Source organism: Sparus aurata, chromosome 23 (assembly GCF_900880675.1).
Source record: "Sparus aurata chromosome 23, fSpaAur1.1, whole genome shotgun sequence".
Lineage (NCBI taxonomy): Eukaryota > Metazoa > Chordata > Actinopteri > Spariformes > Sparidae > Sparus > Sparus aurata.
In genome coordinates, this window is record NC_044209.1 from 12,988,213 (window position 1) to 13,004,815 (window position 16,603).

A 16,603-nucleotide genomic window follows, 5' to 3' on the forward strand; every position below is an offset into this window, starting at 1 on the left:
AATCAGTGCTGAAACTTTAAACACATAATAAGCAAATATAAGACAAAACATTGATGTAAATAATATCTTAAATGAGTCAACCATGATATTCTTTGAATAAGATGACTCTCTTCAGTACATAAACATCAGTTTTTTTCAGCATCGTTAGGAGGAGCAAATGCAAATCTTGAACTCTTCCATCTTTATTTATCTCACTGCAAACTGAAGACAAACCAAACCACCAGCTAAACATGCAACGTGTTTTCACTATGTCTTTAACTGCATTTCTGATACTATCACTGGCCTCTGGTGAATACATGCTTCTGAACTCTTTACTTTCTTTATCAAGGTTTCTGTTTGGCTTCACTCTGATCAAACTGCTTTTCTCTCCAGGTGTTTGCAGTCAGACTCTGACCGAGTCTGAACCAGTGGTGAAGCAGCATGGAGAATCCCACAGACTGACCTGTACATATGCAGGAATATCAGATGGTGATGCTGATATCAGTTGGATCACACAAGCTGAAGGACAAGGACTGGAGTGGGTTTCTCACATTTCTGTTCCAAGTGGAGCTGATAAACTTTATTCCACATCAGTCCAGAATCGCTTCACCATCTCCAGAGACAACAGCAGACAGCAGGTGTATCTGCAGATGAACAGTCTGAAGACTGAAGATTCTGCTGTTTATTATTGTGCTCGAGAGACACAGTGACACAGGAAGGAGCAACACTGTACAAAAACTCAACATGTCAAAACAAGTCAAAACTTTACTTTCTGCTTTTCACAGTTACAGAAATAAATTTCAGTTCAAGAAAACCAACACAATCAGAGAATCATCATCTCAATAAAACTGCTTGATTCAGAAAACATCTATTATAGTTCTGGTGTTTTTAGATATTCTACTACTAATATTCTCTTTATGTCAGTGTGTTTACATCTGACTTGTTGAAGTCTTGTAAAGAATAACAAAAAAACTGAATTATTAAAAACATTACAATCATATGAATATTGTTTTACATGTGTGTCAAAATTAATGTTCATAACACAACTCCAAGCTCTGACTCCTTGTAACAGGACAGTTCATGCTCCTTTTATATCCTGTCAGTGTCCTTCTCTATGCAAAGTGAACTTCCTCACAGTCAGCTATAAAGACTTGATATCATGCTGTCAGCTGCAGCAGAAGAAGAGAAGCTCCCATCAGATCACCTTAAATACCAACCATGTTCTGACTGAACACTGACTGTTCACTGTTATTACACTCATTCAATATTCAACATGTTTTCCTCCACAGGCGTGAAGTGTGACACAGCTGACACAGCCAGCCTCTGTGACTGTGCAGCCAGGTCAACGTCTGACCATCACCTGTCAGGTCTCTTATTCTGTTAGCAGCTACTACACAGCTTGGATCAGACAGCCTGCAGGGAAAGGACTGGAGTGGATTATAAGAGGAGGTGTTGGATATAGCACATACATCAAGGATTCACTAAAGAACAAATGCAGTATCAACTCAGACTCTTCCAGCAACACAGTGACTCTAAATGGACAGAATGTGCAGTCTGAAGACACTGCTGTGTATTACTGTGCCAGACAGCCACAATAACACAAACCATCAGTAGACCTGAACAAAAACCACTCAGTGCCTGAACACTTGTAACATGAAGCCACCAGAGGAGGAGCCCTCAGACCACTAATGATTTCAACACCAGTTCACTGTTACAGTAAAAGGAGAAACAGACACATTAATCAAAATAAAAGAAACATGAGCTGGTTTATGACAGTATTCAATCATGATAATATTGAATGGAGACATTATGACTACCATTAAGTGAAATGATGACAAAATGATTGTAGCTCACAAATGCATTTTAAAAAGCTCTTCATCTAAACAAACATAACACTTAAGTAACATAAGTTTAGGTATTCACTACTGCAGTTAAATTTCCCCTCATGTCCTTAAAAAGGTATACCTCATAAAAACTTTATCAGAAAATCAACATTACAACACAAGGAAGAACATCGGTTGTCATTTCTTGTTGTTCAGATTAAAATGTAATTAAAAATACTCAATTTAGTGTTATAGCTTGTCAAATTTTTGACATGATGCACAGTTCTTTATAATGAGGGTCAACCAACATAGATGATGTGTTTGTCAAATAGTTGCACACAAACTACTAAACATGCAACAGTTTCTCTTGAAGGAATGAATCATGTTCAGTTAACATATTAATTCACCATTTTCACCAAACAGTAACTGAGATTCAAGTCAAATCCAGTTCCCTGTGAGGAGGAGTCAATGCAAAACTCAGATGTCTTCCTCCTCTACTTATCTGACTGCAGAGAGGATGACAGAGATCAGTGGACACACAGTTTAACATGATGGACTATAGGACAGGACTGCTGCTGTTAACTGTCTGCTGGGCAGGTGAACATCTACACTGATCTTAATTTTGAATAACTTTTATTTGTGCTGCCAAGCCAATGACACACATGTGTTTTTCATCTCAACAGGTGTTGATGGTCAGACTCTGACAGAATCTGAACCAGTGGTTAAAAGGTCTGGAGAATCTCACAGATTGACCTGTACAGCCTCTGGATTTCAATCAGTGGCTACTGGATGCACTGGATCAGACAGGCTCCTGGAAAAGGACTGGAGTGGATGGCTAATATTAAATATGACAGTGGTGAGATCTACTACTCTGAGTCAGTCAAAGGCCGGTTTACCATCTCCAGAGACAACAGCAGACAGCAGGTGTATCTGCAGATGAACAGTCTGAAGACTGAAGATTCTGCTGTTTATTATTGTGCTCGAGAGACACAGTGACTGGAGTTGGTTGAGCAGCTGTACAAAAACCTACAGAACTCATCTTTACTGGACTGAAAGAGCCAAAGCATTAAGTATTTTATATCATCCACAATTATATTATAATTTTAAATCTGTTCCAGAGAAATATTGATAGCAAACATGAAATGAAACAAAACACAATACAGATTATTTGTTGATAAAAGGCCCAAAAACAGCACAACAATGTGGTCACTACAAAATTAAACATTTCTGCAATTTAAGAGACAATAATGTCTCTGAATTTTGTGGAATCTAAATGACTTATAATATGAAGGTGACAAATATTGTTACAGTCTCTTTCATAAAATCACTAGAGGGCAGTCAGTGACAAGTTTGTCTCTCCTCTGTTACTTAAAGGAGACTCTGTGTTCTCATTAATATTAACTGACAGGAGAGTTGTGATGCTGGAGGATGTAGTGGAGCGCTGTGTTCACAGCATCGTCTTCAGACCTTTTTGCTCTGTAGGCGAACTATAGAGACTCCATTAGGGGGTCAGTGATGGTTTTGAGGTGAGACAGAACAAGGCGCTCAAAAGACTTCATTACCACAGAGGTCAGAAGTAGATAGAGAGACACAATCAGGACTGGCTTCTTTGCAGGGGTTCTGTTTTTTAAAGAGTCTGTTGACATCCCTCTTCAGGATGGAGAGAGTTGTCATTGTGGTGGGGGGAGAGGGTGCAGAGGTGGGCCATAGTGGAAAAGAAGGTGCGCCTGCCGAGGTCGGGGAGGGGGAGATCCTGGGCTGGAGCTCATGAAGGGTGTCACAGGGATGGTGGTGGTTTATAGTTAGTGATCTTCCTGAGTCTACTCCAGACAGTAGCAGCAGAGTCATTGGCTGAGAACTTATGTTGGAGTTTCTCAGAGTACTGTCATTTAGCTATTCTCACCACCTTGCTAAACTTGTACTTTGACTCTTTAAAACTGTCCCTGTCCCCACTCCTAAATGCTTCTTCAGCCTTTATTGTTATAACTTCAGCCACTGTTATAGCTCACCCTGGTGCGTGATGGTACAATGCAGTCCTCACAGAAGCTGATGTATGACGTTACAGTCTCTGGGTTTTCAGCTGATGAAAAATGATTCCAGAACAGAAGAAGAATGCTGATCACTGTCATATTGTTGCACCAGCCAATGTGGATATAAAAACAGATTCCCTTGAAGGAATTAATCATGCACAGTAAACAATCATTCACCAGTTTCACCAAACAGTGAGATCCAAGTCAAATCCAGTTCCTCCCTGTGAGGAGGAGTCAATGCAAAACTCAGATGTCTTCCTCCTCTACTTATCTGACTGCAGAGAGGATGACAGAGAACAGTGGACACACAGTTTAACATGATGGACTATAGGACAGGACTGCTGCTCTTAACTGTCTGCTGGGCAGGTGAACATCTACACTGATCTGAATTTTTAGATAACTTTTAGTTGTGCTGCCAAGCCAATGACAATGACTTTTTGTCTCAACAGGTGTTGATAGTCAGACTCTGACAGAATCTGAACCAGTGGTTAAAAGGCCTGGAGAATCTCACAGATTGACATGTACAGCCTCTGGATTCACATTCAGCAGCTACTATATGGCCTGGATCAGACAGGCTCCTGGAAAAGGACTGGAGTGGGTTGCTTATATCACTAGTGGTGGTGGCAGCACTTACTACTCTGCATCAGTCAAAGGCCGGTTTACCATCTCCAGAGACAACAGCAGACAGCAGGTGTATCTGCAGATGAACAGTCTGAAGACTGAAGATTCTGCTGTTTATTATTGTGCTCGACAGCCACAGTGACTGGAGTTGTTGAGCAGCTGTACAAAAACCTGAAGAACTGATCTCAGCCTGGTAAAACCTAGACGTATTTTTTCTCCCTATTTTCATGACATGATTATTTCTACATTTTATTATATCAATGGCTTGAAATATGGTTTTATATTCTATAACTTACAATACACACATTGTTAATCATAGATGACAGAAAGTCCTGAAAACTGTTGCTGATGAATATTAAAATCATCATTGTAACCGTTTGAAAAAAGAAAAGAAACACGTAGTAAAGATGACTTATTGATAAAAGAGTCAAAGATATCAAAAGCCAAAATATGAAGGAGAAAATGAGGTTACAGTCCATTCTCTAAAATCACAGGAGAGCAGTCAGTGTGATGTTACTGTCTCCTCTGAAAGGACACTCTGAGATGTTCCCATAGATCTTAACTGACTGACAATCAACAATTGCAAGTATGTATTTTTTTGCTTGTTGTTTTGTTTTGTTTTGTTATGTGTTTGTCACATGTTTCAGTTCGTGAGAAGCACTTTTCCTCTCCAGACTCCAATTTTTTCTGTATGTCTTTAAGTATCTACAAACACTGAAACCATTAACAGTCTTTTATGCAAAACAGCATCGGACAAAAGTTTTCATATTTACATGATCCTGGCTGCTGTCACTGTTTTCCGGATTGCGGTAAATATCATCAGTAAGTACGCAAAAAACTGAATGTAATAGATCATGTAATTTAAATAAAGCTGCGATCATATTTGTGAAGTTAATCTTAAATGTGATGTAGGAGGTGCTGACAGTAAATACATTCTCTCAGGAAAACAGCTCACATCATATTTAAAGTGTTTTAATGATTTGAAAACATGCTGAACACACTGTAAACATGGCTTATAGAAAGCAACATTCTTGATGGTTTCTCCTTTTGTTTCCATGACACATCATCATTAATATTGTAATGCTGATTTTAAAGAATATGTTTTCCATTATCTATGGTTCATGTAATATTCACAGAAAGAATAGTTGTGATAATCATTTACAGTTGTTTCATTTCTGTAAAAACAGGGACATTTTTCAAAATGTTCCAGTTGAGTGTGTAATGAAATGAAAATATCATGTGTAAAGCAGAGGTGATTTCCAGGCATGTTTTCACTCTGCAGATATAATAACAGTCAACAGACTCTTCTATTGGCTCCAGTCAGACCAACATTGATGCTTCATATGTTTGATTCTATGCAAACTCAGTGAGCTTCCTTGTTACTCAGCTATAAAAACTTCCCATCAGGCTGTCAGTGGAGTTCACAGCACGTCACTTTCAACATCAACCATGTTTTCTGTAGCTCTGCTGCTGCTGTTGGCAGCTGGATGTGAGTCTCTCTGGATTTGTCAAAGTCAACAGTTCTTCTTTTGCAGTTTAACTTGATGATTTGTTACAAAACATTTTGTTTTTTTAACAGGTTTGAAGTGTGAACAGTTGACACAGCCAGCTTCTGTGACTGTGCAGCCAGGTCAACGTCTGACCATCACCTGTCAGGTCTCTTATTCTCTTAGCTACTGGACAGCTTGGATCAGACAGCCTGCAGGGAAAGGACTGGAGTGGATTGGAGTGAAAGGAACTGGAGGCTCATACTACAAAGATTCACTAAAGAACAAGTTCAGTATCGATTTAGACTCTTCCAGCAACACAGTGACTCTAAATGGACAGAATGTGCAGTCTGAAGACACTGCTGTGTATTACTGTGCCAGAGAGCCACAATAACACAAACCATCAGTAGACCTGAACAAAAACCCCTCAGTGCCTGAACACTTGTAACATGAAGCCACCAGAGGAGGAGCCCTCAGACCACTAAAGATTTCAACACCAGTTCACTGTTACAGTACAAAGAGGAAGAGACACATCAAACAAAATAAAAGAAACATGGGCTGTTTTTTGAAAATATTCAATGATGATACAATTGAATGGAGACATTTTGACTCAGAATATGTGAGTGAAATAATGACAATATTATTTCAGCTCACAACTGCATTTCAAAAGCGCTTTATCTAAACAAACATGAAACTTAAATAAGTTCTGTATTTGCTACTGCAGTTTAATTTCCCCTGATGTCCTTTAACAGGTATGCCTCATAAAAACTTCAACGGAAAATCAACATTACAACACAAATAACAACATCAGTTGTCATTTCTTGATGATCTGATTAAAATATTATTACAAATACTCAATTAGTGGTAGTGTAAAATTGATCAGCTTGTCAAATTCTCAACATGATGCACACTTCTTTATAATGAGGGGCAACAAACTTAAATGCTAAGCAATGCTGTACAAAAACTCAACATGTCAAAATAAGGCGAAACTTTATTTTCTGTTCACAATTACAGAAATACATTTTCGTTCAAGAACATCAACACAATCAGAGAATCATCATCTAAATTAAAACTGATTGATTCAGAATATTCTATCATAGTTCTGGTGTTTTCAGATATGTACTTAAATATTCTCTTTATGTAAATGTGTTCAATCTGACTAGTTAAACTTTTGTAAAGAATAAAAAAACTGAATCATAAAAATCATCAAAAAAAAACATTTAAAAATCATATGAACATTGTCTTACATGTGTGTCAATATTAATGTTCATAACACAAGTTCAAGCTGTGACTCCCTGTAACAGGACAGTTGATACTCCTTGTACATCCTGTCAGTGTCCTTCTCTATGCAAAGTGAACTTCCTCACAGTCTGCTATAAAGACTTATAGACCAGAAGCGCTTACTTCGGCAGTTATGAAATCATTTGAACGTATAATGGTCAGGAAAGTAAGGGATGAGGTGCAGGATCTATTGGATCCCTAGCAGTTTGCAGATATGGTAGAGGAACAGATGATGCAATTAACACAACAAACCATCTTGTTTTAAAACATTTGGAAAATAACACAGCATACGCAAGGCTTCTGTTTATGCATCTTACCTCTGGATTTAACATGATTCTCCCTCAGATCATGTTAAGAAAGCTCAAAGAATGTAATGTAAATACTTACTCGATCAGATGGTACTATGCATTCCTCACCAAGAGACAGCAAATGGTGAGGGTCAATTCAACCCTCTCTGATACACTGGAGATAAGTACGGGGGCCCCACAAGGCTGCGTAAGCTCAGCTTTATTTACATTATATACAAATAACTGTCGAAGCCAGCATTCATGCAACTACATCATAGAATATTCAAATAATGCAGCCTTGTTAAATTTACTGACCCAGGAGTCAGACACAGCAATCTACAGATCAGAACTAGCCAATGTTTTTAAGTGGTGTGAGGAACACAACCTATTATTAAATGTCAAGAAAACAAAAGAATTAATCTTCGATCCAAGGTCACTAGGTGACCAAAGCCCTGTGTTGATTAACCAGGATGAAATTGAACAAGTGTGTACATTTAAATACTTAGGACTGTACTTCGGTTCTCAGCTCAGATGGACAGATCAGGTAGAGCATGTTTGCTCAAAAATAAGTCAGTGTCGACACTTTTTACGTAGACTAAGGCTACATGGTGTTAATAAGGACATTATGTTGTTGTTCTATAGGGCTTCGATTGAATCACTTATAAGATACGGAATCACAACTTGGTTTGGTAACCTGCCTGTAAAATAAAAAGCACAACTGCAGAATCTGATTGAACGGGCGGGAAAAATTATCGGTATGCCACCCCCATCCTCTCTCCAGGAAATCTTTGAGGAGACGGTGAGGAGGCAAGGCTACAAATCGCTGGTGATCTATATCATGCTCTTTCCAGTGAATATGAGTTGTTGCCATCAGGAAAAAGGTATAGGGTACCAAACTGCAAGTTAAATAGATATAAACTGTCCTTCATACCTACCTCTATTAAATTATTGAATAGTGCAAGATAGTGTGTGTGTGTGTGTGTGTGAACGTGTGTATGTGAGTGAGAGATTCATAAAGGGACTGTGCAAATAAAACTATGGTATAGGGAAGTGCAATAGAATTCATGATGTTGTATAGGTATATGTGCAATAGGAAGGGTCTGTGCAAAAAGTGCAATGAAGAGTGTGTGTGTGTTCTGTGTTGATATGAATTTATGCTATACGTAAACAGACTTCCTCTTCTTTCCTCTTGTTTGTTTTTTTTTTTTGGACGTTTTATGTGTTCTGTGTTTTGTCATGTGCTATATGTGAACATGTGACATTCTCTTGTGTCCAAAACAAATTTCTCCTAAGGAAGACAATAAAATCAACTAACTAACTAATCATGCTGTCAGCTGCAGCAGAAGAAGACAACCTGAACACTTGAAACATGAAGCCATCAGAGGAGGAGCCCTCAGACCACTAATGATTACAACACCAGTTCACTGTTAAAGTAAAGAGAGTATCAGTCACATTAAACAATGATAAAGAAAAATTAATACAACATATTTCATTAGAAAGCACAATATTTTTGAATGTAGCAGAGACATTATCTGAAAAGTGTCTTCTGTGTCTGACTCATATCTAATTAATTAATGACGACATTTTTTCAGCTCATAACTATGTTTATAAAAGTTTTTCATTTTGAAGGAAAGAAACCATCAAATAAAATGTTTTGTTTTTATTCCTACAGGACTTTTCTGTCCCCTGATTTATAAATCATTTTTAACGATCACCACTGATGCCAGGTGACCACCTCACAGGCCTCAAACATTTATTTATTTATTTATTTTTTTACCATCTAATCTTGTTTTTAACAAGATGGTACTCATATATAACTCTTTGAATATAGAGCAAAGCAGGACACAGTACAACTAGTGGGATTGACTCTGGTGGCTGCTGGGAGGTCTGTATATTGACGAGCTCTGAGCCACTTAGCATTCAGTGTTCAATGTTTAATAGTAATGACTGAATTCAAAAGGCCTCAAAGTTTAACTGAGGCCAATCTAGACTTCATTCACTATTAGCTTTGTTTAATACCATGTTTGATCATCAAACCTCCACCAGTTAGGCTACTGTTCAAAGAATGCCAAAACATTTTATTCAATGATACTGATTATAGTGAAGGTATTGTGCTTGCTTGTGATTTACTGAGCCAAATGATCACTTTCTATTTAATAATGTTTTACACAACGACCCAACCTTCGAATATTTGTGGACATTTTCTCAATAGTCCACCCCTTTGTCACGACCCGCAGGTCGTGACTCGGACCTCTGGTTCAGTTTGTTTGTGTGAATTTAGTTTTTTGTTCTTTTGTTCATTTTGGTGTGCTTGGTGGGTTTTTGTTTTTGTGTTTGTCTCCTGTGTCTGCTCTTCTCCTCCCTCTCCCTTGGAAGCCACTGATGGGCGTGGTCACGGAGGACACTGCCGACGCACATACAGCTCATCACCTGCAATCAGCTCGCGTATTTAGACTCGGACCAGCCTTCCAGACCCCGCTGGATCGTTGTATCAGCTCTGTGAGAAACGCCAGCCAACCTCGTAACCCTCGAATTACTTAGTGTATTGCTAATTCTGTTTTGTCCTGTCTTGCCTCAGACTACCAGCCCTGAGCCCGTATCCAGTCAGCCTGCCAGCGTCGCTGACCTCGAGCCTGGAGCCAGAACACTACCATCTCTCACTGACGCCACAGAAATGCCAGCCTCACCAACCTCCATCAGATCTGTGCATATCTCAATGAATCTCCTTGTACTCTACCTTAACCTGTGTCTGCATATGAGTCCCTGGTCCCCGGACCTGACACCCTTATTATAAAAATCTTTTTGAAATGACTTATATATATGGCTATTAGTCATAACTTCATACACAATGATTTAAATATTTTTCTCTATCAACAGATATTTTACATGACTATTTGTTTTACAATGATGGCAATTCAGATGTTGAACCTGAGTCAGACTTCTTTGAACCTCCAAAAGGTGTTCTGGCTGGAAGCTTTTGTTGCACTTTCACAGACGTCCAAAAAGAGTGAGACATCCAGATACTGAACCTGTTTGGAACATCAATGGACATCGGTTCTACAGTTTGAACCAAGGAGTAACTGATATACAAGTCAAATCCAGTTCCACACTGTGAGGAGGAGTCAATGCAAAACTCAGATGTCTTCCTCCTCTACTTATCTGACTGCAGAGAGGATGACAGAGAACAGTGGACACACAGTTTAACATGATGGACTATAGGACAGGACTGCTGCTGTTAACTGTCTGCTGGGCAGGTGAAGATCTCTTAATTTAACGTTACCTAAAAAGGTTCTAGCTTCATTAACTGATTACTGTATATTCATTTGTTTCTCAACAGGTGTTGATGGTCAGACTCTGACAGAATCTGAACCAGTGGTTAAAAGGCCTGGAGAATCTCACAGATTGACCTGTACAGCCTCTGGATTCACATTCAGTGACTATGTGATGAACTGGATCAGACAGGCTCCTGGAAAAGGACTGGAGTGGGTTGCTTATATCAGTGAAAGAAGTAGCTACATCTACTACTCTGAGTCAGTCAAAGGCCGGTTTACCATCTCCAGAGACAACAGCAGACAGCAGGTGTATCTGCAGATGAACAGTCTGAAGACTGAAGATTCTGCTGTTTATTATTGTGCTCGAGAGACACAGTGACTGGAGTTGTTGAGCAGCTGTACAAAAACCTACAGAACTAAACGTTACTGGGCTGGAAAAGCATGAAGTATTTTATGATATTCATTCAAGTATTCATGATTATATTATATATCTAAATCTATTCCTGAGAAATATTGATAGTAAATAGTTTAAATGACACAAAACAATAAAGGTTACTTGTTGATAAAAGGCCCCAAAACAGCACAATAATGAGGTCACTGAAATGAAACTACAAAATTAAACCTTTCTACATTTTATAGGCAATAATGTCTCGAAATTTTGTGGAATCTAAATAAGAAGTAATATAAACATGAACAATAATGTTATAGAGTCCTTCATAAAATCACTAGAGGGCAGTCAGTGACAAGTTTGTCTCTCCTCTGTTACTTAAAGGAGACTCTGTGTTCTCATTAATATTAACTGACTGACTCTCAACACTCAGATGTAGTTTTTGCATTTTGTCTCACAGGTTTCAGTTCCTGAGCAGCTGTTTTCCTCTCGAGGCTCCAAGTTTCTCTGTATGTCTTCAAACATCTGCTGACACTGAAATGATTCAAACTCTTTCATGCCAACCAGCAGCATCAGACAGAAGTTTTCATACTGTTTACATGATGCTGTCTGCTGTCACTTTGCTGCAAATAATACAGGAAGAACACTAAGTGATCAAATGCTGCAATAACAACAAGCTGTTCTTACATTTGAAGTTAATCTTAAATGTGATGTAGGAGGTGCTGACAGTAAATACATTCTCTCAGGAAAACAGCTCACATCATATTTAAAGTGTTTTAATGATTTGAAAACATGCTGAACACACTGTAAACATGGCTTATAGAAAGCAACATTCTTGGTGGTTTCTCCTTTTGTTTCCATGACACATCATCATTAATATTGTAATGCTGATTTGAAAGAACATGTTTTCCGTTATCTATGGTTCATGTAATATTCACAGTAAGAATAGTTGTGATAATCATTTACAGTTGTTTCATTTCTGTAAAAACAGGGACATTTTCAAAATGCTCCAGTTGAGTGTGTAATGAAATGAAAATATCATGTGTAAAGCAGAGGTGATTTCCAGGCATGTTTTCACTCTGCAGATATAATAACAGTCAACAGACTCTTCTATTGGCTCCAGTCAGACCAACATTGATGCTTCATATGTTTGATTCTATGCAAACTCAGTGAGCTTCCTCGTACTCAGCTATAAAAACTTCCCATCAGGCTGTCAGTGGAGTTCACAGCACGTCAGTTTCAACATCAACCATGTTTTCTGTAGCTCTGCTGCTGCTGTTGGCAGCTGGATGTGAGTCTCTCTGGATTTGTCAAAGTCAACAGTTCTTCTTTTGCAGTTTAACTTGATCATGTGTTACAAAACATTTTATTTTTTTCCACAGGTGTGAAGTGTGAACAGTTGACACAGCCAGCCTCTGTGACTGTGCAGCCAGGTCAACGTCTGACCATCACCTGTCAGGTCTCTTATTCTGTTGGCAGCTACTGGACAGCTTGGATCAGACAGCCTGCAGGGAAAGGACTGGAGTGGATTGGGAGTGCAGCTGCTGGATCCACCACATCCTACAAAGATTCACTAAAGAACAAGTTCAGTATCAGTTCAGACTCTTCCAGCAACACAGTGACTCTAAATGGACAGAATGTGCAGTCTGAAGACACTGCTGTGTATTACTGTGCCAGAGAGTCACAGTGAGAGACAATAACAGGAGAGTCATACAAAAACTACTTCCTCTATTTACCACCGCAAATGGAAGCACTCACTTTTTTCAGTATCACATCAATTCTAATACTGCTTTGTCCCTTGACAAACCTATAGATGTAGGTCAGAGTGGAAAATATGATTTCCTATAGTTAATTTATAGTTTGCATTCACTGAAAGGAAATAAGTCTGCTTGAAAACACAAAATACTTTTTTGGTAAATAATTAAGCTTATGAAAATAATATTGATTTCCACACAATTTTAGATCCCTGACCGTTATAATTAGTGGTTGGATCCCTGGACCACATCTGCATGTCGATCTATCCTTGGGCAAAATACTGAACAAACTGCTCCTGATGACTTTTTCATCGGTGTGTGTGTGTGTGTGAATGACTTTGGATGAGAAAGACTGTATCGCTCCTGATGTGCAGATTGGAACCTTGCATGGCCGTGTCTGCAGTCAGTGTTTAAATGTGTGTATGAATGAGTGAATGTGACAAGTGTTGTAAATTTGATGATTTACTAGACAAGTGCTTTATATTCATAACTACAGACCATTACATACATGAATTTAGCTTAAAAGAGAAAGAAGCTGAAAAACATTTGATCGGACAGCTTTATTAGAACATGATTAGAAAGTGATCCGTCCACAGAAATATAATTATATATTCAAAACACCGATTCATGGTATGATGTGGTGACATGACAGTAACACAATTTTCATAAATGCTGGAAGATGCCTGTGAATATAATAAAACTAGATTATTTACATTATTGTTCTCATGTGCTTCCCATTATTGTAAAATAAAGTAAATATTGAGAAACAAAGCCTTGATTTATGATTCCAAACATTTGAACACATCTTCATAATGTCAATGTTTCAGATGTCAGAACCTTTTCTTGTGTTTGGAGTCGTTGTAGTGTTAATACTGATAGACAACTTAAACTTAACACTTAGTACAAACAAATATCAAAACAGAGGACTAGGAAGGTTGACTTTTGGACATTAATCCTCCAGATTCATTAAATATCTCCATTACAGCTTTTTTCCTCCCTGTGAGGAGGAGTCAATGCAAAACTCAGAGGTCTTCCTCCTCTACTTATCTGACTGCAGAGAGGATGACAGAGAACAGTGGACACACAGTTTAACATGATGGACTATAGGACAGGACTGCTGCTGTTAACTGTCTGCTGGGCAGGTGAACATCTACACTGATTTTTATTTCACATATTTTAATTTGTGCTGGGAACATAACTCATTAAATGTGTAATGTCTTTTGGCTTGTCAGGTGTTGATGGTCAGACTCTGACAGAATCTGAACCAGTGGTTAAAAGGTCTGGAGAATCTCACAGATTGACCTGTACAGCCTCTGGATTCACATTCAGCAGCTCCTGGATGAGCTGGATCAGACAGGCTCCTGGAAAAGGACTGGAGTGGGTTTCTGCTATCAGATATGATAGTCGTGAGATCTACTACACTGAGTCAGTCAAAGGCCGGTTTACCATCTCCAGAGACAACAGCAGACAGCAGGTGTATCTGCAGATGAACAGTCTGAAGACTGAAGATTATGCTGTTTATTATTGTGCTCGACAGCCACAGTGACTGGAGTTGTTGAGCAGCTGTACAAAAACCTACATCACTAATCTTATCACCATAATCTCACATGATTAATGTCATCACTTCAAGCTGTCCAAAAACAAAACATATTAAAATGTTTTAAGAGCCATTTATGTTTGATTCCAAAATATTGTAAATATTGCTAAACATAGATATTATTAAAACACCTCCTCAGAAGAATAGTATCTGAATAACAAACAGCTTTTGTGTAGTTAAATGGTTTTGCAAATTATATAACTGGAGATTTAAGTCTTTTTATGATGCTTAGTTCGCTGAGTGTGTAGTGGAGGTTTAGATTATAATATGCACAAAGTCTTGTGAACACTGTGGACTGAGAGAATAAATATAGGTTAATCTCGTTTGTTAGCTGTACACTTACTTAAAGCTTTGCAACATCTGTTTACTGTTCTTAGATGTGATAGAAAAGATCAATTTCACACTCATTATTTGGGAAATAAGCAACAAAACATTCTTCTGTGCAGTGTTGCAATTAGTTTACTGTATATCATCAGGTTCCAGTTCCGGAGTTGTTTATTTTCTTGTGTGTCAGGTCGGGGTTTTAGGGAAGACTAAGGAAAGGGGAAGGTGGACCCAAATGCAGTTATACACGAGAGGCAAGGCTGGGGGAAACAAAAAGCGAGCTTTATTGTAAAGCTGATCATGAAAAACAGGAGCAGACAAAACGGGGGCAAGAGACAAAGTAGCAAAAGAAAGCAAGGCGAAGTAGCAACAAAAACTGGGCAAAGTACAAATGAAAACCAAAGTTCAAATCAAAAAATGCAAAATGCAAAACTCAAATCCAGAACACATACCGTGAGGAACAAGGAACTGACAGGAGCAGGCACATGGACGGGAACATGGACGAGACAGAGGCTGACAATTACAATGACCAGACAGGGAGTGAAGGGAAACACACAGACACTGATGACAAGACGAGGAACAGGTGAGGTGGACCAACAGGTGAAGTAACGAAGGGGAGGAGCACACGAGGACATGAGGGGAACAAAACAATAGACAGAGGGAGCCAGAGGGAACATAGGAAAATACACAGGAGAACTTAAAGGACACATGAGGGCATGGAAAAACAAGACACAAGACAAAATACAAAGACATGGAAATCAAATACAAGAACCCACAAGACAAAACCAGACAAGAACACAACAGATTTACAGTCTTGACATTGTGAGGCTCCAAGTTTCTCATCATAGCTTCAAACATCCAGTGTTGAATACTGAAACCTTCAAGGGACAAAAAAAGGAGAAAAAAAATGTTGAGGATTTCATTAAGGCATTCATATAGATTATAGTCTTAACCTCACTCCTATTTGCAGGAACAGGAAAAAAAGAAATATGTATATAATATAATTCATTAAATTAATGAACATTAGAATTATAACCAGATTAATACATATTCTGTCTGTCATGCAGATAATATTACTTATTTTGATGATTTGTTAACTTAAAAAAGGAAAAAAAAAATACCATTTCACATGAGGATAAATGAGAAAGAAATGTTCTGTTTAGGATGTGATATTTAACCCAACAATCAGCTACATTAAAACAAGAACATGAAATAAATGATACAATTGAATACAAATCTAACAGAGTGTGTGTAGATGAGCCACTCCCTCCTCACGATGTCCTGATGCAAATCTTCAGTCTGTGCAGTGTACTTCTGTCCTGCTGACTGCTCTTGTCCTTTGTGTGGAGCATCAGAGGTCACATCTCCAGCCTCAGGATGATGAACACACTCACTCTCCTGCTGGTTGCTCTCTCTCTGCCCTGTGAGTTCTCCTGCTTCTTGCTGTTTTATCTTTTATCACACAACATGGACTGATGGTCAGTCAGTGATAGCAGAAAACTTCCCAGATGACTGTCTCACTTTCTTCTGTGGCCTCAACAACCACAGAAGAAAGTGAGACAGTCTGAAGACACTGCTGTGTATTACTGTGCCAGACAGCCACAATAACACAAACCATCAGTAGACCTGAACAAAAACCCCTCAGTGCCTGAACACTTGTAACATGAAGCCACCAGAGGAGGAGCCCTCAGACCACTAATGATTTCAACACCAGTTCACTTTTACAGTAAAGAGAGAAAGAGTCCACAGATTGACAACAG

General features: G+C 38.6%; 1 pseudogene and 3 gene segments (V, D, J or C); all 4 read left to right on the forward strand.

Moving 5' to 3' along the window:
• The first annotated feature begins 2,350 nt into the window (after positions 1-2,350).
• On the forward strand, positions 2,351-3,573 carry LOC115575198 (immunoglobulin heavy variable 3-30-3-like; annotated as a pseudogene).
• Positions 3,574-4,149: 576 nt separating this feature from the next.
• On the forward strand, positions 4,150-4,651 carry LOC115576116 (Ig heavy chain V region 914-like). The segment is given in 2 exon segments: positions 4,150-4,198; positions 4,282-4,651. Coding segments are annotated over 2 exon segments (363 nt in total).
• Positions 4,652-10,713: 6,062 nt separating this feature from the next.
• Positions 10,714-11,147, forward strand: LOC115576128 (Ig heavy chain V region 6.96-like; the record flags this gene model as incomplete). The annotated part of the segment is given in 2 exon segments: positions 10,714-10,762; positions 10,846-11,147. Coding segments are annotated over 2 exon segments (351 nt in total), but the record flags the coding sequence as incomplete, so codon positions are not given.
• Positions 11,148-12,419: 1,272 nt separating this feature from the next.
• Positions 12,420-12,846, forward strand: LOC115576143 (Ig heavy chain V region 5A-like; the record flags this gene model as incomplete). The annotated part of the segment is given in 2 exon segments: positions 12,420-12,459; positions 12,551-12,846. Coding segments are annotated over 2 exon segments (336 nt in total), but the record flags the coding sequence as incomplete, so codon positions are not given.
• Between the last annotated feature and the right edge of the window lie 3,757 nt (positions 12,847-16,603).